The following is a 23967-nucleotide window of genomic DNA, read 5'->3' as shown; positions in this document are numbered from 1 at the left end:
CAAAGTCAAACGTGAGTACTTGCTTTGCCATTATAGATGGGATTCCTCTTGGTATTTCTCCAGTACGGTAACCAGAATGTTCAACTTTCTCAGTGGAGGGCACTGGAGGGGCATTGCTGGAGGAAGTGGCCCCTCTTGCTGGCTCTATCAGTGGCATGAGTATGAGGACATCAGGTGGTGCTTTTTCTTGTTCACTTGCCCAGAACACACAGTCCTCCTGTGACCTCACAGACTATACGCCCTGGTGACTCCTTTTCTGTGGCTCTCGTGACAGGAAAACCACACTCTAGGCATTCTGCCTTCAGCAGTACCCTCACTCCCTCCGTACACCACCTCCCCAGAGGTGTATCTTCTGTGGGCCTTTCTGATGAGGACACTATGCTATAGGCCGGTTGCCTACTGTGGTTCCCCAACTATCTTTGCTTGCCTGCCCACCACAGCGGTGGATTGTTCACACCTAGAGGATTGCAGGGAGCTCTGATAGCGTAGTGCCTAAGGCACTTGACTGCTAAACAGAAGGCTGGTTGTTCAAACCCACCAGCCACTCCTTGGGAGGAAGGTTGGGCAATCTACTTCTGCAGTGATACTGCCTTGGAAACCCAAGGCGGGGCCACTGAGTCGGGTCCGACTCAACGGCACATAACAACAGAGGATTGCATCCTGCCTACTTGGCTATTGTGGATCAGCTGTCCCAGCACCCCAGCAATGTCTCCATCTGGGCTGCAATCGCCCTCCTCCAGTGAGTTCCAAACCCCAGCCTTGGCATGCTAGGGGAATACTCCTAGTTTTAATTCTCGTCTAATTTGGCTGTGAAGGAAACTAGGGACAGGAAAGAAGGCAAACAGACTGGGTGAAAGGTATTGTTTTCTTTAATCAGCGTGTTTTGCTAAGGATGGTAGTTATTTTGGCCTCACCTAAGTGCCAGATCCAACCTTTAACAAAAGCCTTTACTTTCTGGACTATAAAGCTATTTTCCCCACAGCTCATGGTCATTCATAACTTTCTTGAACCCTAGGCCTAGATTTGAAGAAACCATCCACAGAGATGCTCAGTTAAAGCTTTGAGCCCCAGAAGTCTCTGAATAAGCCTTGTCCCCCAAACTCAGTAACATTTCAGAACTTAGACCTGCTCCAGTTTAGGTCAGACACAAGACACAAGGTGTGTACTTCTATACTGGTAGTCATTGTGGCATTTTCTTGGTCTAATGAATTACTTGATGTAGTAGTGATTTAAAAAACCCAAATCTGTTGCTGTTGATTGACTCATGGCAACCGTGTGTCAGAGTAGATCACTGGGCTTTCTTCTGAGGTGCCTCAGGGTGGACTTAACTGCCACTTTTGGTTGTCAAGTGCTTATCCATTTGCACCACCCAGGGACTCCACATACACAAATAAGGAGGTATTTTAATAAAGACCGCAAACTAGTAAATATAAAATGAGAATTGAAACTAAACATAACTTTGGGTATCATTAGGGCTTTGTGCTGATTCCATGCCATTGCAAAACTGATTTTTGTAATGATCCTTTATTCATTTTGTAGCGACTTAAAAGCTCAGCAAAGAGTAAAAGGAAGTTCAAAATGATTTTTACATTTCATAGCAGTGATCAGATCAAGTATTTTTATGAAGTCATGAAGTAAAAATTATATTCAGAACATGTGCCTACCGAGAATCAGAATTAAATTCTTTTCCTACAGATGGAGCTGATACAGTGATTGTATCAGATTTTACCACTGAAGCAATTTTCAGAAAACACCATCAGGAAATGTCTTTAAGATAAGCTGTAACAGCTTCCCTACACTAGTATCAGACATCTCCCCTAGATAAAATATGAACATTAAAAATATTGCACACCAAGTACTGCAGATAATTCTATTTAACTATGGTAAAACAATTATAATTAAAATAAATTAAAAAAACTAAAACTCACTGCTGTCGAGTCGGATCCGACTCATAGCGACCGTCCTTGGGTTTCCAAGGTGGTTATCAATACGGAAGTAGATTCCCCAACGTTCTTTCTGAGGAGTGGCTAGTGGATTTGAACCGCCAGCCTTCTGGATAGGAGTCAAATGCCTTAGGTACTAGGCCACCAGAGAATCTAAAATAGATTAGATGATATAATTAATGGCATCCCATCCTTGCATCTAAACAATCAAAGAATCAATTCACCTGCTGACTTAAATGGCCTGTGGATGCACTGCCAGGATTTTCTTTAATGTGAAAGAATAACTTAAAAAACAAGCCACAATAAAATATCAGAATAAAAATCTAAAAACACATTTTGAAAAATCAGATTATAAGGAAATAAACTGCTGTTTTTAGGTTATCACTTACCAGTTTTTGATGGGAAAACATGTATGGGAGTCACATGATAAAGGCATTTAAGATAGTCTTAAGAAAGAGTATGCGTGCCTTGCTTAAACACAATACTTGTGTGTATATGTTTGTGTATACATGTATGAAACACTCTTTGCACCAGTGGATAAATCATGAGCCTTCCAATATTTAATGCTTTCTTCTGTAAAATGGGGAGAAATACCTGTGAAAATTACCTCTCAGAATTACTTGGGTAGATGACTTATTATTAAAAGCACTTAATAGTGCTAAACATTCAAAAAAGAAAAAGGAAAAATTCTCTAATTTCTGGTTTAAATGGAGCTTTTCTCACTCAACTAGTATTAATTCACAAAGCCCTGGAGGAAGTAAATAATCTTTATGGGTAAGATCCACTACCTTCCAAGCAGTAGAAGAGAATTCAAAATATTTTTGACCTCTCAATTTTCCTAAGGCCAGTATGATAATCTTGAAGGAAAATAATTATTTCTCTTTATTCCTCAAAGTTAAAAACTTAAGTCTTTACATTTTCATTAAGAATCTCACTCTGTACCAGAAACGACAGTTCCTTAAAACGAGTGTGCGTAGCTTCTCTGCCCATAAAGCAGGTATCAAGTTTACACATTATCAGTAACAGAGAATATCTTGGTGTGGAACATTTATTTATTTTTCTCATGAAACACTCAAAGTTGAGGTCAGTGGGAAATTACTTTAATCAGAGTTGTACATTTTCTTCCCACAATCCTGCTTTGTAACAGGAAATGACATTGTGATCCATTTCACTACAAGTAAAATATTACAAAATATTTACAAGAAGTAGCTCAAACACAAAAGCCAAGGTGGGATGAAATTATCTGGTTTCTCAGAAATTTCTACTCCAGTGCCCACAGCACACAAGAGAGTCAAAACAAATAAGTAACTAAGACTCCCCTGATCACGTTTCAAAAGAATTGGAGGAGGAAAAGAAACAGCATGAAAATGGTATGAAAGGGAATGATATTAGCAGCACTGCTTTAATAACCCAATCTATTTTGAATGAAATATTCTCTTACATGTAGTAAATTCTGACCAAGGCTAAACTTTAGGATATTCCTGCACTGAAACTAGAAAACACCCTGACAGTGGAAGAAGCTCATTCATCTAAGTTTGATAACAGCCTCTTTTTCCATGAACCACTGATGTGAACAGAAGCCTGATCTGATAATCAAAAGCTGTCACAGTAGCCCTTCCATTTCTTTCATGAAAGCTTCATATACATCATCCTTAGTTTGTACTGAAACTGGAACAGAAGGACCAGATTTAGGAGCTGCTTTGGCAAGAGGCACAGCAGAATCATCCTCTGACTTTCTTTGGGGAGTAGTAGTTGCCCCTTTGTTCTCCCGACGTACTCTCAGTGCAGTGGGCACAAACCGAGTAATCTCTGCCTTGGGATTAGTGATCTGTGGTTTGGCACTGATGGTTGCCGTGGCTTTCTTCTCAATGGTGGCTGTGCTTGTATCATCCGCCTTGGGTCGCTGAATCAAGTTGGGTGGGGCACTTAAAACCCCAGGGTTTGGCAAGGGAGCTGGTGGGAAAAGCCCAGGTGGGGCAGGTCCAAGTGGAGGCACCAAAGGTGGGCGCATCATGCCAGGACGAGGTGGAGGGATACCTAAATAATGAAGAAAACAGGGAGAATGATCATCACAATAACTGATAAAATTTAACTACTATTAAGGATGGATTCCCTGGATAATGCAAACAGTTACTGTACTCAACTGCTAACTGAAAGGTTAAAGGTTCAAGTTGGAGGTTTGGGTCTACTCATAGATGCCTCAGAAGAAATACCTAGCACTGTACTTCTGAAAAACCAGCTACTAAAAACCCTACCAGATCACAGTTCCACTCTGACACACATGGGGTCACCCTGAGTTAGAACAGACTTACTCTAGCAACTAGTAACAAATGGCAAATAGACAGCAACTGGTAACTATTAAAGATATTAAAATTATAAGTTGATACATATATTTTTTAAATGGACGATGATTTACAGAAAATAAGCTTCATGCTGCCTGTGATCTAAACTTCTGGACTATATCATTATATTAAGAAATACTTTATTATAAAGTCATATTCACCTTCAGTCTGTATCCTTATATTTAGAAGAAGAATATGCAGCCTGTATTATTGTATTAAGGAGTTCTGGTAACACAGTGTCTAAGGCATCTGACTGCTAACCAGAAGGTTGGTGGTTCAAACCCACCAACCACTCCACAGAAGCAAGACTGGGCAATCTACTTCTGTAAAGATTTACCCACCTAGGAAACCCAATGGGGGTCACTATGAGTTGGATTCAACTTGATGGCAATAGGTTTTTTTTAATTAATGTATTATAATCTAATCTGTACTACTTACAACATCTGTTTTTCTTCCTCTATAAAGAATGCAGTACTCTAAAACAAAGTAAAACTAACAACACCAACTAGTTGCAAGTATTACTTCAAATTTAACAAACCTACTGCCACTGAGTTGATTCCCACTCATATAGAAACCCCCATTGGGTTTCCGAGACTGTAAATCTTTATGTAAGTAGACTGCCCCATCTTCCTTCCATGGAGTGGCCGGAGGGTTTGAACAGCCTACCTATTGGTTAGCAGTTAAATGCCTTCTATTCTAGCTGCATAGTGCAAATGTTATTAAGGCCAAATTAGGAAGTTTATCCCCATGTATTATTTCCTCATTTTCACACCATCTCACCTCTCCCTCTCCTCCCCAAAGTATTCAATGGGCTGAAAATACAACTTCAAACCTGGTCAGTCATTACATGCACATGTGATAGGAATAAATCAATGTAAATAATCATAATCTGTCACCATTACTGGAAAAGAATGCATGTCTTACTGATGGTTCAGATATATCATTACCACATACCAAGAGGGAGCTCTGGTAGTGTAGTGCCTAAGGCATTTGACTGCTAACCAGAAGGCTGCTGGTTCAGACCCACCAGCCACTCCTCAGAAGGAAGATGGGGCAATCTACTTCTGTAGTGATACCACCCTGGAAACCCAAGGAGGGTCGCTATGAGTTGGGTCCAACTCGATGGGATGGCACATAACAACAACATATCAAGAAATGCTGATTTTAATTTTCTTCAAATACAACTTTTAAGACTGACTATAAAGTACCATACTTCATCAACCTTAAGATCACAACACTTAATTATTCTAAGACTAACATAGAAAGTTCAAGTAGGGGAACTAAAAGGCGGCCTTCGTGTTAAATTGAGGCATTCAATCTAGCAAACCAAAAATACATTTGCCATGTATATAAAGACCACAAGGAAACTTGAATGTCTACCCTGGTACTGGGAAGAGGTGTGTGTGTGTGTGGGGAATCTCCCCTGTACTATGGTCCTTATGCAGATATGGGCTTAATTCATAATTACATAGGTAGTCCTAAAAAAATAGAGAATTTAATCCAAAGTGGTCTTTAGCTAGGAGAAGTCCCTCAAACGACAGAATGAAATGCAAATATTCTTTGGAAGAACTTGACTTTAATCAAGGCCAAAAGCAATTAAAAACGCCATTGACTGAAAGACAGCCTTAATTTTAGGATACTGAAATGTGAAAACACACCTTAAAGCAGATGAAATACATAGTAGACTTAAGCTTTTATCATAGAAATTGAAAGGTTTACCTGGAGGTGCAGGGGGAGGTAGCCTTGGTGGGGGGCCCCGAGGAGGAGGGCCAGGAGGCAGACCAGGAGGTGGTCCTGGAGGTGGGCCAGGGGGTCGGCCAGGGGGTGGTCCTGGAGGTAAAAGTCGGGGTAAAGGCCCTCGGAGGCCTGGCATTCCGGGTGGTCTCAGGAACGGAGGTGCTCCTGAAAAGGGAAAGATGATAAACTAATGTCAAGAAATAATAATTATAGTATGAAGGTAACTAAAATAGGGCTTGACTTATCACTTTAATCTGAAATCAGGTTAACTTCAAAAACTGACTGAAACATATGTGGAAACAGAATTTACACAACAAATACCTACACCAGAGCAAGGGTTCTGAATTTGATGTGGATTACTTCACTTATTTTCCAGAATTGACAAAATGCATTTTCAATCACAGCTCTGCTTGGACGAATATATACAAAGATGAGAAGAACTTTTAAGTGGTTTCAGTAAAAACTAACAATGGAATATAAAGCAGGGTGCTTTAAGGATACCCTGAAACTCATTAAGGTATAGGCAAGGACCACCGAAAATGACAGCAGAAGACAGGTAATTTTGCACTACATCAATCAAAAAAGGATGAACTCAACTGATTGACTGTAGGATGAAGAAGCAGTCATAGAGAGCCAAAAAAGCTTCTATATGATGTTTTGAATTGCAAGTAAGCTTTTTAACCTTTGAAGCAGGAGAACAGCTAAATTACTGAACACCACGTTTCTGACTATAAAGATTATACTGCTATCCAACTACTCCCAACCTAGCAAGGAGCATGAGACAGAATTAACTGTGCCCTAACTCATCTGATACCAACTGAGAACAGGGTCAACCTATCATATTAAATAGTAGTACTGAAGAAAGCCTCAGTTACATGGTCAAGTTTCTGCTTGCTGTAATCAGAACTGAAGAATTAAAAAGGAATAACTTGGATAAAAACGGGTGGTTATCAGAAGCATTAAGCGAGTTATATACAAGTATGGTAGGAATAATTAAGTTTTTCACTTATCCTTTGAAAATCCTATTTCTTACAGAATCCCACTAAGAAGAAACAAAATACATCTTCTCCAACCTCATTTGACTTGAATAAATTTGACATTTATTCACATTATTTGAGTGCTTACCTGGTGGTGGTCCAGGAGGAAGGCCTGTAGGTGGTCCAGGTGGCCTTAAAGGTGGAGCAGGTGGTGGTCCAAGAGGTGGTGGTCCTGGCATAGGAGGTGCTTGTATTTGAGAAGGAGGAACAGACTGTGGCGGAGCCTGCGGCTGTGAAGAACCAGTAGATGTGCCATCAGAAAGAGATTCCTCTTTATGTTGCTTTTGTGATTGCTTTTCTGCTTCAGAATCATCAGAATCATCTTCGTCATCATCTTCTGAAAATTCCTCTACCTCCCGTCCCTCCTCAGGGATTTCCTGACCTGAAAGAAATTTTACACCAGGTAAATGGAGTTGACTCAATTTGTAGCCTATAGAATGGCATGCCTGTTGATACATGCTTTCTTAAAATTAATAAATAGTGTTCTTCAAAAGAATACTTAGACGTGGAAGAAACAGATAGCATTCTGCTCCTCGCTCCTAGTGTAGCATAGTGGAATGAAGAGATCTTAGAACACAAGACACAACACCTGGATTTAAATGCTAGCTTAATCACTTCCTACCTGTGTAACTTTGGAAAATCTACCTTAATGCCTCCAAGCCTTAAATGCTGTAATGCAAGGATTTATTATTTATTTCAGGGTTGCTGAGATACTAAGTGTGAAAACGTATGTAAAGCAACTAGCACAAAAAAATACTAAAAAGTGACTCACTCTTTATTCCCTATCTTACCTGCCATTCGTAGCATCATGGCTTGAAGAGGAGTTAGCTCCTTCATGTTCTTCTTTTTCTTCCTTGATTTTCCAGGCATATCTGCAAATCGCACACTCAGACCTAAGGTGTCAGGAGGGTGGGAATCAACAAAATTCGTAAATGCTTATCATATAATACACATGGTAAAATACCAGATACAACTGCTGCCCCACTACTTGGCAGATGGTAAGCACAGAAAAAGATACCTAAATTAGTAATAGTAAATGAATTGCCAACCTAGTGTTAAACATATGCTTTCTACTTTCTAGTACTAGTTCCCATATAAGTCTTCTATTATTTTTTTGTTACCCATTCCACCTGAAGTTTTCTTACCCACTACCTAAAGTAATTTTTTAAACTACTTTATTCATTTACAACCACATGATTCCTAAGAAACATTAGGGGAAAAATTTATCATTACCAATACTAAAGATTCTCCAGTAGGCTACAAAAACAATTCCAATGAAGCTCCAAAACTACTGAGGTGAGAAAGTACTACTGTATGTTTCGTGCAGTTCAGGAACTACTGCAATTCATTAATAAATGCTTGAAAATTTCCGAAAGGGTGAATATTATAACCACCTCTTAAAAGTATACATAACTCAATTTAAATTTGTAATAAACACATAAAATACATGATGGACATAATAGGTTACAATTAAAGCATCACCATTCCACTCATAGGTGTACCTAAATTTTAATTATGGTTCTACTTCATGTGAGATACCATGAACACAAAAATCAAAGGGCTTAAAATGCAGGTATTTTAAAAAACAAAACAAATCAACATGAATATGGTTTTCTTAACATTTTCATGTGGTTATTTTTTCTTCTCTAAACATACCTATGGTTAAAGTATATCTTTATGCTGCTGAATAGCTATCATCTTTTTTCCCCCAAAGACAGACTTTATTATATAGGCTTTTTTTTTATTACCTAGATAATTTATTTTTCATCTATTAAGTATTTGCTACCTATAAAAAACTTTCAAATTGTAGAGATTTAAAGATGAACAGAGCTACAATCTCTGCTTTTAAGAAGTTAAAAATTACTTTCATAGATCCATTAATAACTTAGGACAGTCAGTTTATGTGCTATTGATCAATAGCATGGAATTTTCATCTGTACATACCTGACTTTTTTTCTTCATTGTTGTCTCTCTCATTATCATCACGGTGCACAAACTCATCCCCCTCACTTTCTCCATCTGATCTGTCAGTGTCGCTGTCATCAGTGCTGTCATCATGCTTATCTTGATCCATATCCTCAGGATAGCCATCATCTTCACTGGTGCTAGAAACATCGTCATCATGACCTCGCTGAGCTGAAGATGGGGGGGTAGGAGCATGGAGAAAGTAATGTTTGGATCCTCTACCACATGGTACCCAGAAATACTGAAAAATACTATGCTAACTACTTAGAATATAATAGCTTAAAGGTTAAAAACTTCCAAAATCTTCACATTTGAAAACAAATTCCATTTAGAAATTATGCAGACACACTCACACACACACACAGGTAAATCCCATGATTTATCCAACTATATAGCTGACCCCTGAACATGGGGGTTAGAGGCACCAACCTCCTGCACTCGAAAACCTGTGTATACCTTTTGTCTCCAAAAAAACTTAGCTACTAATTGCCTCCTGTGCCCTGGAAGATTTACTAATGACATAAACAGTCCTGATCATAAACCTAACTGCACGGCACAAAACAGTTGTCAGCCTATCCCTTTCCTGCCTTAAATCCTGGTGCTCACTTCTTTTCCTTACTAATAAATGTCCTTTGTAGCATTTTTTTGTCCCAGAGTAGAACACTTTCCTCTGCATTAAATACCTTCTCTGGCAGATATCCTATCTTGTCAATGATTTTTTTTTTTAATGGCATTTGGGAACTAGTCTGCTGCCTCTTGGCCAGCAGAAGCTGCTTTGTGTGTTATCATGACATTTTTTCAAGACAAACGTCTTTCCAAAATTATTAAACCATACTTTGCTGGCATTAAATTCTCCAGCTATAGATCCTTCACCTTCCTTTAAAGTTGTCATATAATGAGTTCACTTTCTCTTGAATCATATTAGAGTCTATAGGTAGGCCTTACTTATAGAGATCCTATACCCACATGAGAGTGCTGGTAACGTAGTGCCTAAGGCACTTGACTGCTAACCAGGAAGCTGGTGGTTCAAATCCACCAGCCACTCCTCGGAAGGAAGATGGGGCAATCTACTTCCATAGTGATATTGCCTCGGAAACCCAGGAGGGGTCACTATGAGTCAGGTCCAACTTGATGGCACATAACAACAACAACAACACACCCACGTAAAAGCTCCATTTTCAATACAAGAAAAAGTATTTCACAAAAATTGCAAGGTTTTCATTTGCCTGCTGGTGTAGCTGTAGCAACTGCTTCATAAGTTTCCTTTTTTCCCCAAATAAACAATGGTCCTTATGGTGAATTCATTTATCTTTAAATGGTGGGCTATAGCAGCTACAGACCTCAATCTATGGTATATATCAAGCAATTCAACTTTTTCTTATAATATCATGACTTTTCCCTGCTTCCTGGAAGCACTTCCATCATCACTAGTGGCATTTTGTATGCGTCTCACATTATTCAAAGTTTACAGTATTGCACTAAACACAACTACAGATATGCAAGAACCACCAGAGATGACTTTTTACTGTGATGTGCAATTACTGGAAACAACTCCTCACACTGATATGATTAGCATCACATGGTGTTTAAAGCAAGCTCTGGTGGTGCAGTGCCTAAGGCATATGACTGTTAACCAGAAGGTTGGTGGTTCAAACCCACCAGCTACTCCATGGAAGGAAGATAGGGCAATCTACTTCCATAAAGGTTTACTGTTTTGGAAACACAATGGCTGTCACTATGAGTTGGAACTGACTCAATAGCAGTGGGTTTGGTGTTTTGTTTGGTGTTTAAAACAGATCATGGATCCATGGAACATTTAAGTCCTGAGGACTGTAATATATAGGAGGTGCCTATGAGATTATTATAGTAGTACAGTAAGCACAAGTTAATTTTATGCAGCTATGATTAATACCGCACCTTTATATCTGTTTACACTTTTCTCAACTGTGAATGATGCCATGTATGGTCTGTAAGTGTTTGTGTGCCTCAGTTTTTATAAATCTAAACTTTTTATAATAAATTTATACATAGTTTATGATAATAAATGATAAAATTTTCCAATATATTTATTTAAACAAATCCATGGTAAGTGGACGCATGCAGTCCAAACTCATGTTGTTCATGGAGCACTTGTATAGTACTCTTACTTCCTAAGTTCTGAAAGTAATGAACAATATGTCAAACAGGGCCAACATAAAAAATGACAGTAAAAGATAGTAAGAGCAAAAGGAACATAGTCACTCCTTACCAAGTTCAGGACTATATAGCATATCTTCATCTCGCCTACGAGGAGGAAGATCTAGGGCAAAGCCCACTTTACGGCCATACATCTGCAAGACCTGAGGAGGAGGTGGACCAGGGGGAGGACCAGGTGGTTTTCTGCCAGGGGGTAAACGTGGAACACCATGTCCAAGAAGAGGAAGTATAGAAACTGCCCGAGTTGGAGGTCTGTAAAGAAAACCTTATAGTAATTACCTAATAGTAAGAAGGTATTTACTTCCTCTTCTAAACAAATTTCAAGGGATTTCTTATTTCACATTTAAATCAATCACTGTCTTTTATTTTCCATTGCATTAATCTCAGCATTGGACAGTCAAGAGGTACTTTAAATAAACGTTATTTATGATAGTGCTCCCTTACCCATAGGCTGAGGTCTTCTTAAGGATGGAGGGTGGCTGAGCACCAGGAAGTGGAATGTCTTGGATCAAGATGTTGGAAGGAGCATGGGGCATATCTGGCAAAGGAATACTCTCAACTTCCACATGCTGGGCATTCTGAAACAGATTAATTTTCAATAGTACAATACGAGTATGCACAAGCTCAACCCTCAAAATTCAAGGTCAGCAATTTCAAAACCTGGATTTGAGTTCTATGTAACAGACGTATCATGCAAAAATATAGTTTCCATACTTCCAAAGATTATAAAAATTGTAAAGAAATCTTCTCTGTAAGAACCAAAACTCAGCTGTTTTTTTGCTCCCCTTATTTTCAACTAATCCTTTTTTGTTATGACTTGAAATAACTGCTGTTTAGAGGAAGTCCAACCATTAAAGTACGTAGCACTAAAGCCACCATATTTAAGATTCTAGATAACAGAAGACTATAACATACCAAGAAAGAGAATCTCTTTAATGAACCATGTGTATAACACTGAGCAAGTTTTTACATTTCTCCAAACTGTAGTTTCCTCATCTATAAAATGGGACCCAGACTATCTACTTCACAAAAAGATTATACATTAATGTTTTTAAAATTTTGAGGTGAAATTTACAATGGAATGTACAAATCCAATGAATTTTGAAACATGTATAGGCCTAGAAAGTTCCCTCATGGCCCTTCCCAGTCAACTCCTGACCTCAGCCCAAGGCAAATCATTGTTATATTTCCCTCCCTAGATTAGTTCTGCTTGTTCTAGAATTTTATACAAATAGTAACTACAAAGAAGTTCAGCATGCTTTTAAAATTTATCAATGTTGTTTTGGGTATGAGTAGATAATTTCCCCACCCCTCCCCGTCTTTTTCTTAAATTGTTGAATTGTATTCCATTTTATAAATATACTAGCTTGTTTATTCATTAAGGAGCCCTGGTAGTATAGTGTTAAATGCTTGTCTACTAACTAAGAAGTCAGTGGTAAGAATCCACTAGATGCTTTGCAAAAGAAAGGAAGAAAGGTGTAGCTTCCATAAAGATTACAGCCTTGGAAACTGTATGGGGCAATTCTACTTTGTCCTTCAGGGTTGCTACAAATCAAAACTGACTCAATGGCAATGAGTTTGCTATTTTTGTTTATCTATTTTCTTACTGAGGGACACCTGAACTGTTCTCAGTTTTTGGTTATAACTGTGTTACCAGATGGATTAATTTCTCTTGTATAAATACCTAGGAGTGGAATAGACTCTCAGGGTAGGTGAATGTTTAGTTTAACAGGAAACTGCCAAGAGTAAGAGGTTCAACATTAATTCTCCCATTAACTTTTAAGAGCAAATTTCAGTATAGCATTTATTTCTTTCAAAATAAATAAACTCAGTTACCTTAACAGCATCAAAATATTGGCTAAGTTGAGCCCTCTTCTGTTCATATTCTACTTCTAACTTTCTCAATTCTTTGTAAATATCTGGATTCTCTTTTTCATAGAGTCGTAGAATACGTTCAAACGTTTCACGTAGCTTTTTACGCTTGTCTTTCAGCACCTTCTCATTTAACTGTGGCTGTTGTACTGGATTAAACTCTGATAAGGAAAAGCAGGTAAGAGAATGAGATACACAAAAAGGTCACTTTTAAGTTAACAGGCTATATAACTAATAATAATAATAATATAAAAGGAGCTCTGGTGGTGTAGTGCCTAAGACATTTGACCGCTAACCAGAAGGCTGGCAGTTCAAACCCACCAGCCACTTGTCGGAAGGCAGATTGGGGAATCTACTAGTAGTGATACCACCTTGGAAACTCAAGGAAGGGTCACTGTGAGTTGGATCTGACTCGATGGCAGTGTGTATGGTTTTTCGGTTGGTTTGTATAATTAGTAAGAACCTCTATATATGTTCCTTAATACTCTTTTTTCAGTTTCATTCAAAAGAACTACGATATTTATTAAAATTCCATCCTTTTAAAATGGCCATAGATATTCTTTTCTGAGAAATATCACCTAATTAACTGACTTTCATCATCACTACAATAAAAATCAATTTTCACTCCTCTATGTTGAAAATCGGATATACTGAATTTTCAATTAGACAGGTTTGAGTTTGCGTATTGGTCCTATCATTTAATTTTGAGAATTTTGGTACTTTAACTCTGAGCCTCAGTTTCCTTATCTAGAAAATGGGGATAGCAACAACTTCACAACAAAACTCTGATGATTAATTAATAAATAAAATACACAGCAATGTGTGGGTTTCCACAGGCACTTAATTATCATTTTATAATTACTGTTATTTGCAGCCACAGTATCAATCAATCTCACAGAGGGTTTCCCTAGTTTTCACTGACCTTACATTTTACCAAACATGATGTCTTTTTTTAGTGAATGGTCTTTCCTGGTTTTTATAATAGACCTGTGTTTTTGACTAGCTCTTGGACAACCCTCCTCTGTCAACTGACCAAGAGTGTCATCATGGGGTTATTTCAGGCCTCCTGACTCAAAAGGGTAAGCACAAATCCTAGGCTTGCCTAGTCAATATAGCCCCCTTAGCCCCTTGCAAATAACTAACTCTGAGATCAACTGACTTATGATTAGATCCTTCTCTGGGATTTTAAATGTAGATGTGGGAGAAAAGTTCTCACATACTTTTCTGGAGGTGTTAAGTAGGGATGAAATGAGCTGACTCTCAATCACCTTGTCTCTCAACCACTACTAAGTCCACATATATGCTCCACCTATGATCCCAAGTTCATCAGCAATACCAAATAAAGCTAACAAAGAACAGATCAGACAGATGCAGAGTCCAGATGATAACTGGGTTTCCAAGGTCAGCTTTCCTCTGTATTCCCCAATTAGGGGAGTCAATATATACTATTTTTTTGTCTGAACTACTTTGAATTTAATAAATTGTAACTAGAGCCCTGATAAACAGTATACCCTTCTTTTTTCCTTTTTTTTTTTTTAAAGAATAGTTACTTTCTTCCCTAAATCCTATTAACTATTAACCTTGATGATTTATTCAAATCCAGAAGGTATATTCTTATATCATACCATTTAAAGTATAGCATAATGAATAAGTGTTGAATGCTAGACATTTAGTTCCAGCTTTGCCACTTCATCTAATCTCATCAATTCTTGTTTCTTCATCTATAAAATGGTTTTCCCTACCCCAAGATGGTATTAAGTATAAAACAGCATGGAAAAATAACTGCTACCTACCCATGTAAGTACTCAATAAGTCTGTGATTGCTATTATCTACTTTTAAAACAAATCATTTTGGGTGATTTAATAGGTGATAGCATGATACCTTCTACCACTCGTCTGTCAGTTTGTCACACTGTGGTGGTCTGTGTGCTGCTGTGATGCTGGAAGCTATGCCACTGGTATTTCAAATACCAGTAGGGCACCCATGCTCACAGGTTTCAGTGGCATTTCTAGACTCAAATAAGACTAGGAAGGAGGACATGGTCAGGTTAATTTCTAAAAAACTGGCCACTGTAAATCTTATGAATAGCAAGGAAACACTGTCTGATATAGTGCTGGAGGATGAGCCCTTCAGGTTGGAAGGCATTTAAAATAGGACTGGGGAAGAGCTATCTCCTCACAGTAGAATCAACCTTAATGTCACAGATGGAGTAAAGTTTTCTGGACCTTCATCTGCTGTGGCATGACTCAAAATGAGAAAAAACAGCTACAAAATTCCATTATAACTTAGAATATGGAATGCAAAAAGTATGAATTGAGGAAAATTGCAAGTGGTCAAAATTGAAATGCAAGGCATAAATATTGACATCTTAGGCATTAGTGAGCTGAAATGGACTGGTATTGGCCATTCTGAATTGGACAACCCACCAGCCACTCCTTGGAAGGAAGATTGGACAATCTACTTCTGTAGTGATACTGCTTCGGAAACCCAAGGAGGGGTCACTATGAGTCAGGTCCGACTCGACGGCACGTAACAATGACAACATAGTCTACTATGCTGGCAAAGACAAACTGAAGATGAATCGTGCTACATTCATTGTCAAAAACAACATTTCAAAATATATCCTGCAGTACAATGCTGTCAATGATAGGATAATATCCATTTGCCTTCAAAGACAGGCTAATACTATCATTATTCAAATTTGTGCATCAACCACTAATGCCAAAAACTGAAGACTTAGCAGGTTCTGCAATCTGAAATTGACTTAACATGCAATCAAGATGTATTGATAATTACTGGTGATTGGAATGTGACTGTTGGAAAAAAACAAGGATTCAGAGTTGGAAGATATGGTCTGGGTGATAGAAATGACTTGAGATTGCATGATAGAATTTGGCAAGACCTACAATTTATTCATTGCAAACACCTTCTTTTCAACAACAAAAACAATGACTATACACGTGGACCTTGCCAGATGGAATACTCAGGAATCAAACTGACTACATCCATGGAAAGAGACAATGGAAAAGCTTAATATCATCAATCAGAACAAGCCAGGGGCCAAATGTGGAACAGACCATCAACTGCTTATAAGCAAGTTGACAATGAAGCTGAAGAATTAAAACAAGTCCAGGGGGGCCAAAATAAGACCTTGATTATATCCCACCTGAATTCAGAGAACATCTCAAGTAGAGATTTTATGCACTGACCAACAAATGAAGATGAGTTATGGGATGACATCAGGGATATCATACATGAAAAAGACAAAATGTCATTAAAAAGATAGGAAAGATAGAAAAGACGAAAATGGATGTCAGAAGAGACTCTGAAACTTGCTCTTGAACAGACAGTAGCAAATGGAAGAAATGATGAAATGTAAAAGGGCGGAAGAGAAGATATCAAAGGGCAGCTCTAGAAGACAAAGTAAAATATAATGAGATGTGTAAAGACCAGGAATCAGAAAACCAAAAGGCAGAACATGCTTGGCATCTCCCAATCTGAAAGCACTGAAGAGAAAATTCAAATCTCAAGTTGTAATATTAAAGGATTCTATGGGCAAAAGATGCCATATTCGACGTGGAAATTGGGCAATGTTCAACCATTTCAGGAGGTAGCATATGATCAAGAGACAATGGTACTGAAGAAAGAAGTCCAAGCTGCACAGAAGGAACTGGCAAAAAACAAGGCCCCAGGAATTGACATAATACTCATTAAGATGTATCAGCAAACACATGCAGTGCTGGAAGTGCTCACTCATTTATGCCAAGAAATTTAGACGTCAGCTACCTGAACAACCAACTGGAAGAGATCCATATTTTTGCCCACTTGCAAGAAAGGTGATCCAACACAATTTGGAAATTACTCAACAATATCATTAATATCACATGCAAGTAAAATTCTGAAGATAATTCAAAAACGGTTGCAGCAGTACATGTACAGGGAACTGCTAGCAATTTAAGCTGGCTTCAGAAGAGAATGTGCAACAAGAGATCTTGGCTGAAAGCAATGAATAGCAGAAAGGCATTTACCTGTGTTTTACTGAGTATGCATAGACATTTGACTGTGTGGGTCATGACAAATTATGAGTAACACTGTGAAGAATGGGACTTTCAGAAGACTTAATTGTGGTCACGCAGGACCTGTACATAGACTAAGAGGCAATTGTTCAAACAGAACAAGGGAATACTGCATGGTTGAAAATCAGTAAAGGTGCACATCAGGGCTGTATCTTTCACCATACTTATTCAATCCGTATGCTGAGCAAATAATCAAAGATGATGGACTATATGAAAAACATGGCATCAGGACTGGAGGATGACTCATTAACAGCCTGCAATATGATGACACAACCTTGTTTGCTAAAAGTGAAAAGGACTTAAGCATTTATTGACAAACAACAAAGATCACAGCCTTCAGAATGGGTTACAACTCATCACAAAGTGCGGTGTAGTAAATTACTTAGTGTGGCTTTTCTACCCATAAGTCTTTGTAAACTCCAAGGTGGGATTTTCTATGAGCGACTGAGGAGCTTCTGACTGCTGAAGCTATCCACCTGGGTTATTTCTGTTGGGTGTGGCACAATACAATGTTCTGGGAGGTTCCCACTCTCTCTCAGGTGCTTAGAGTTCTGATGCTATGATTGGCTAGTTTGACCACCCTTCCGGGCCCAAAAGGAGGCCTCCTGGAGGCAGAACTCTCTCTCTGACTGCTGGTTGAGGAAGACGTATGACCCGGGCTCCTGAGACACATGTTGCTGGGAAAGAGACACGAGAGACACGCATTGCTGAGTGAGACACCGAGGGACCAGCACTGCTGAGAAAGAGACTGTGAGAGATTGTTGGCTGAGGGACGGTGGGCTGGGAGAGAGACTGAGCATTTTCCCTGAATTTGAATTGTAGCCTGTGGTGCTTCCCTAATAAACCCCATAATCTGTGAGCTCTGTGTGGCCACCGCAGCGAATTATCGAACCCAGGAAAGAGGTGGTGGGTGCTTGGAGAGGAACGGTTGGTGAAAGGGCTGGAGGGAGGCGGCATGTCTGGCCTTGCAGTAATAGGCCTTGGGTTACTGCTGGTAACCCTGTCTTCCTCTTGTGGGATTAGAGGAGGTCAGAACATGTGGCCTCCTTGCCCTTTTTGCACAAAGAAAACAAAAATCTTCCCAACTGGACCGATAAAAGCAACATCATAATAAATGGACAAAAGGTTGAATCTGTCATGAATTTCATTTTACTTGGATCCACAATCAATGACATTGGAAGAAGCAGTCAAGAAATCAAACAACATACTGCACTGGACAAATCTGCTGGAAAAGACCTCCTTCAAGTTTTAAAGAGCAAAGATGTTACTTTTAAGACTACGATGTGCCTGACCCAAACCATGATATTTTCAATAGTCTCAAATGCATGGGAGAGCTGGACAACGAATAGACCACAGAAGAATTGATAATTTGAGTTTTGGTGCTGGCAAAGAATATTGGATGTACTATGGACTGCTAGAAGAATAAACAAATTTGTCTTGGAAAAGTACAGCCAGCATGTTGCTCAGGGCGAAAGTGGCTAGACATCATCTTTTGTGCTTTGGTCACGTTGTCAGAAAGGACCCTGGAAAGGGATATTATGTTTGGTAAAGCAGAAGGTAAGGAAAAAGGGGAAGACCCTCTACAAGATAGACTATCATGGTGGCTGTGACAATAGGCTCAAGTATGGCAATGATTATGAGGATGGCAGAGGATCCAGCAGTGTTTTTATTCTATTGTACATAGGACTGCTATGAGTCAACTGACTTGCTGACACCTAACAAGAAAATCATGAAACCTTAGGGACAGTAATTCTCTTCCTTAATGCTTAGACCAGAGGCAAAAACTCAAACCAGTTATAGCTGAACTGAGAAGTATGTTTGATCATGCTGCCTGAATCAACTCTTGCCAGGATAGTGCCACAGGGCTTCCTACATTATTTCAGAAATCTTGTAATACCAAAACCCCACATTTTACAAGTCTGGATTTTCTGAACGTCACTTAATCTATCACCAAGAAGTCCCACTGCACCTCTTTCATTTTCTCCCTGCTTTTAGGAAAATCACTAACCTTGTTTTGGTATCTTTGTAAACAAAATTTGTTAAGTATTGCAGTAAAATCCAATTAAAAAAGGTAGCAGAAACAGCAGCAGCAAAATTGGCAAAAAGGTGACAGCTGAAGAGCATATGTGAGTTAAGTACATTATTTTATTCTTGCATGTCTACAGGCTTCTGGGAAAAAACCCCAGTGTTCTAACATCAAAGTAGATAATATTGGACTGGGATAAAATTTCCAGTGGAAGCAATATACAGATGATTCTCAAGCAATGTAGATATTAAGGAAAGAAAACATGGCCTTACCAAATGATTATAGTAAAAACAAAGCATTGACACTAAAGCTGCATTATCAAAATTCAAGAAAAATATATGCAATGTGAAATGAAAAGAAGTAAATCCTAGTGTAGTATTTATGTAAGTATTTGTATATATATATATATATATATATATATATATATATATATATATACATGTACTTAGTAAATGGTCAATTACCGTTCTGGCTCTTTTTACTGGAAAAATATTCATGAAGGTCTAATATTTAGATTTACATGGTTGAAAACATTTTTTAAAAAAACAAACCCAATGTAATTTCATAAACCAGACTTTAGTAATGACCTGGTCAAACTGGATTTTCATTATCTGCTAATACTACTAAGCTGAAGCTTAACAAGGGCTTCCCTTTTATTATTGGAAAGAAGCTCTTCAATTTATATTAGCCTCCCACCACTCTCCTTGGTCTCCCTGACAGTAAAGCCAAGTGTCAAATCCCATTATGCTTTTCTTTCTTTGACTATACTGGCTCACTTATTACATTCCTGCCCATGGGTTAGACTGTTGTACCTGTAATAAAATCTAGCCTTTTTATAAATTCTTACCCATTTCATCTAATTTCTCCATGTCCCGGATAATCTGTTTGGGATCCTTCATCTTCAAAACTGCAGCTCGTACCATCATGCGTTGTTTTTTGTTCTTAAGAAAAATGAAAGAGTATGTAGACAACCTGGACAGTTGTGAGTTTTTATTTTAATATGGTTTAAGAATCGATTTAAACTCAATTTTTATCTTCTCTCTGGTTTCTGAACACTTGTTTCAATTTCCAGAAACAAAGTTATTTTTCTGCTCTCAAAAATGTTTCTACTTTTCATTGAGGAAGAGGAAGACATAGAGAAGTGCATGGGAGATAGACAACAGAGATGAACCCTTTTGCACATACAGTACTGCATTGCCAGTGAGGCAAACATTGATCTATGGGTGGATAGATGGTAGACAGTCTGAACAATCAGGTATGTCTAGACAGGGGGCAGTGTGCCCACAACCATGTATAGGGTTGGCAGATGATGCATCTACAAGTGTATTCGTGTGTTCTATAAGAATGTCCAGGTATATAGTAAAGCTGACAAGGGACAAGGTTGTGATGACTTCTTGGCCACACCTACCTACTGGAGGGAGTGAGTAGTTGGACCTGTGGGCTCCAGACCATGGTCTCAGGGGACATCAAGCTCAACTGGCACAACGTACACAAAAACATTATTCCACATCTTACTTTGATGAGTAGTGACTGGTATCTTAAAAGCTTGCAAGTGACCATCTAGATACAACGATAGGTCTCTTCTCACCCAGAGGGAAGAAGAATGAAGAAAACCAAAGATGCCTGGAAACAATTAGTCCAAGGGACTGGTACACCATGTGATCCTCAGCCTGTATGACCAGAAGAACTAGATGGTTCTAGTTCTAGCTACACTGTCAACCTCTCGGAGGGGGTCTGTGTAGGAGATTCTGGATAGAGTAGGAGAACAATGTGGAACAAAACTCAGAATCATTTAAAAAAAAAAAAAAAAAAAAAAAACCAGGTTCACTGATCTGATAGAGCCTAATGGAACCACTGAGACTATGACCCCCAGCTGCCCTTCAGGTCTGAACTGAACCTATTCCTGTGGCTTCCAGCCAAATAAAAGACAGGGATATAGGCTGAATATTCACATCAGGTATATACACTCCTTGGAGAGATCAATCACGGGAGAACAGAAGGGCAGTGTATGCACAGGGAGACAGTTCAGGAGGCGGTGGTGCATGGGAGGGAAGGACATAGGGAAGAAGTAACTACAGGGAGGAAGTGGGAAGAGAGTTATTACATTGTAGGAAATTGCAGTCAATGTCATGAGACAAAACATGTATGAACTCCTACATGGAAAATGAATTTGCTCTGTAAACTTCCACCCAAATCACAATAAAAATTAAATTAAAAAAAAAAATTCTTCCACTTTTGTCAAAAAGATAAACATTATATATTAGATATGCATTTTTAAGCTAAGTATCTGTTCTAATCTTGTGAGATCTTTAGCAATTACTTAAAAATTTATTTATATTTTTAAACAAAGCTTGCAGCTAAATTCTAAACTTACAAAGAAAAGTCTCACAAGTTTTAATGCTGAACAATGAAACAAGAAAACATAATTGAAAAATATTAGATATCTGAATTTCCTTAATCTGTTAAAGCATGAGACTAAGAAATAAATTCTCTCTTATTCTTGAGAAGCACTCTGCCACAAATGCAACAGCTACCTAAGTAGAAAAACTGGTAACAAAGCAATTTAGCATACTTATTTCCACTCACAATCTAGCAACTTTGATCAAAACAATTATTTTAATAAATAGCAAAAAAGAAAAAAATATTTTCAAAAATACGTATTTAACTCACTGGAAAAAATAATCAAATTAAAAAAAAAAAGACATGATAATCTGCCATGAACCTATTTACAAAGTTGTATCAGTTCAGTTTCTTAGTACTTTGGCTCAGTAAATTTTATGGTTTGTTACAAGAAGCATAAAGTATCTTTTCTGATAAATAACTGGAAATGTCATTTTGAAATCCACTGGTCCCAAATATCAATATATGTCAAGCAACACTTATAGCTACATAAGATTTTTCTGAAATCTTACCTTCTTTAATTCTCTCTTCCGGGCTTCCTTTCCTTTAAAAGGGAGAGGGAGACATAATAAAACTTTCAAATCTTGATATTAGCATTTTCAATTTAATACATTTTTAACTTTAAGAGGACCTTTAAGTTAGGAAGACATACAGTAGTTAAGTTTTTATGGTGGATAGCAAGGTTTCTCAACTTTGGTACTACTGACATTTGGGGTTAGATAATTTTTTGTTGTAGGAGGCTGTCTGGTGCACTATAGGATATATAGCAGCATCCCTGCCTCTCCCCACAATAGATGCCATTAAAAACAAACAGTTGCTGTCATGACTCGGACTCAGTAACCCCAGGTACGTCTGAGCAGAACTGTGCTCCATAGGATTTTTACTGGCTGATTTTTGGGAAGCAGATTTCTGGGCCTTTCTTCCAAGGTGTCTCTGGATAGATTTGAACCTCTAACCTTTTGGTTAACATTTGAGTAGGTTAACTGTTTGCAATATGTACAGATTTCACATGCCAATAATACTTCTCTGATTGTGACAATAAAAAAAATATCTTGTGATATTTTATAAAAATAATTATGAGTGAGTTTTGGGCCTGTGGGCTTGGGGCCATGGTCGTGGGACACATCAAGCTCAACTGGCTAACATACTACACAAAAACACTGTTCTACATCCTGCTTTGGTGAGTAGTGACTGGGGTCTTAAAAACTTGCAAGTGGTCATCTTAGACACAACAACTGGTCTCTCCTTATCCAGAGCAAAGAAGAATGAAGAAAACCAAAGACACATGGAAATAATTAGTTCAAGGGATTGGTGGACCATGCGAACCTCAGGCTAGATGACCCTGAGGCCATAAGAACTAGTTTAGATGGTGCCCCAGCTACCACTGTCAACTTCTTGGAAAGGGACGAAAATAGGAGATCCTGGAAAGAGTCAGAGAAAAATATGGAACAAAACTCAAAATCATAAAAAACATTAGGCTTACTGGTCTGACAGAGACTGGTAAAACCCCTGAGAGAATGGCCCCTAGTCATCCTTTGGGCCTGGAAATGAACTCATTCCTACGGCTCCCAGCCAAACAGACAGACAGGCATATGAGGTGAACATTTACACCAGGCAGGTATACTCCTTAGACCAACCAACCATAGGAGCTCAGAAGGGCAGTTTTGCGCAGAGAGATAGCTCAGAGGAATGCATAGCAAAGGACACAAGAAAAATGTAACTACAGGGAGGAAATAGGAAGAGATGGGTTACTCTGTGGGGATTGCAATCAATGTCATAAAATAAAATGTGTATGAACTGTTATATGGAAAATGAATTTTCTCTGTAAACTTTCACCCAAATCACAATAAAAAAGAAAACGATAGTAATTATGAATCTAAAGGGAAAAGAGGGAGCTCTGGTGGCACAGTACTAAGGCATTTGATTGCTAACTAGAAGGCTGGTGGTTCAAACCCACCAGCCACTCCTGGGAAGACCAGGCAAACTACTTCCACAGAGATACTGCCCTGGAAACCCAAGGAGAGGTCGCTATGAGTCAGAACCAACTCAATGGCAGTGAGTTTGATTTGGTTTGAAAGGGAAAAGAAATCATATAATACTAATCAAAAGTTTATAAAACTAACTTGTTCAAAACTCCAAATTCCAAAAGAAAGCTTTAAGCCAATTTCCCTACATTGTAAACCATTTTAATTTGAAATGTGATACAGATACTATAGTTTTTACCACTCCTTTATCTTTGCTTCATCATTCCACTTTAATGGACACTTACGGGCCTGGTCTGTGGGATTCATAAATTTTCCACTCTTGGTGGATGATGTAGATCTCCGTCCCATGTTGGCAATCTGGCAGGTTTACTTACTTGGGGGGCAGGA

At 38.5% G+C, this 23967-nt stretch overlaps 1 protein-coding gene across 1 annotated transcript; it reads right to left on the bottom strand.

Annotated features, from left to right (window-relative positions):
- Nucleotides 1-3546: 3546 nt before the first annotated feature.
- WBP11 (WW domain binding protein 11) lies at nucleotides 3547-23928 on the bottom strand. The gene is made up of 11 exons (XM_007944467.1): nucleotides 23865-23928; nucleotides 22108-22139; nucleotides 20043-20136; nucleotides 13057-13253; nucleotides 11665-11798; nucleotides 11273-11472; nucleotides 9004-9195; nucleotides 7851-7952; nucleotides 7148-7441; nucleotides 6005-6187; nucleotides 3547-3980 (listed from the first exon to the last, which is right to left on the bottom strand). The coding sequence occupies exons 1-11, from the start codon at nucleotides 23926-23928 to the stop codon at nucleotides 3547-3549; spliced, it is 1926 nt and encodes a 641-aa protein (XP_007942658.1).
- Between the last annotated feature and the right edge of the window lie 39 nt (nucleotides 23929-23967).

This window comes from Orycteropus afer, unplaced genomic scaffold (assembly GCF_000298275.1).
Source record: "Orycteropus afer afer isolate SDZICR_OR568_19922 unplaced genomic scaffold, OryAfe1.0 scaffold00126, whole genome shotgun sequence".
Taxonomy (NCBI): domain Eukaryota; kingdom Metazoa; phylum Chordata; class Mammalia; order Tubulidentata; family Orycteropodidae; genus Orycteropus; species Orycteropus afer.
This window is presented reverse-complemented; position numbering and strand designations above follow the sequence as displayed.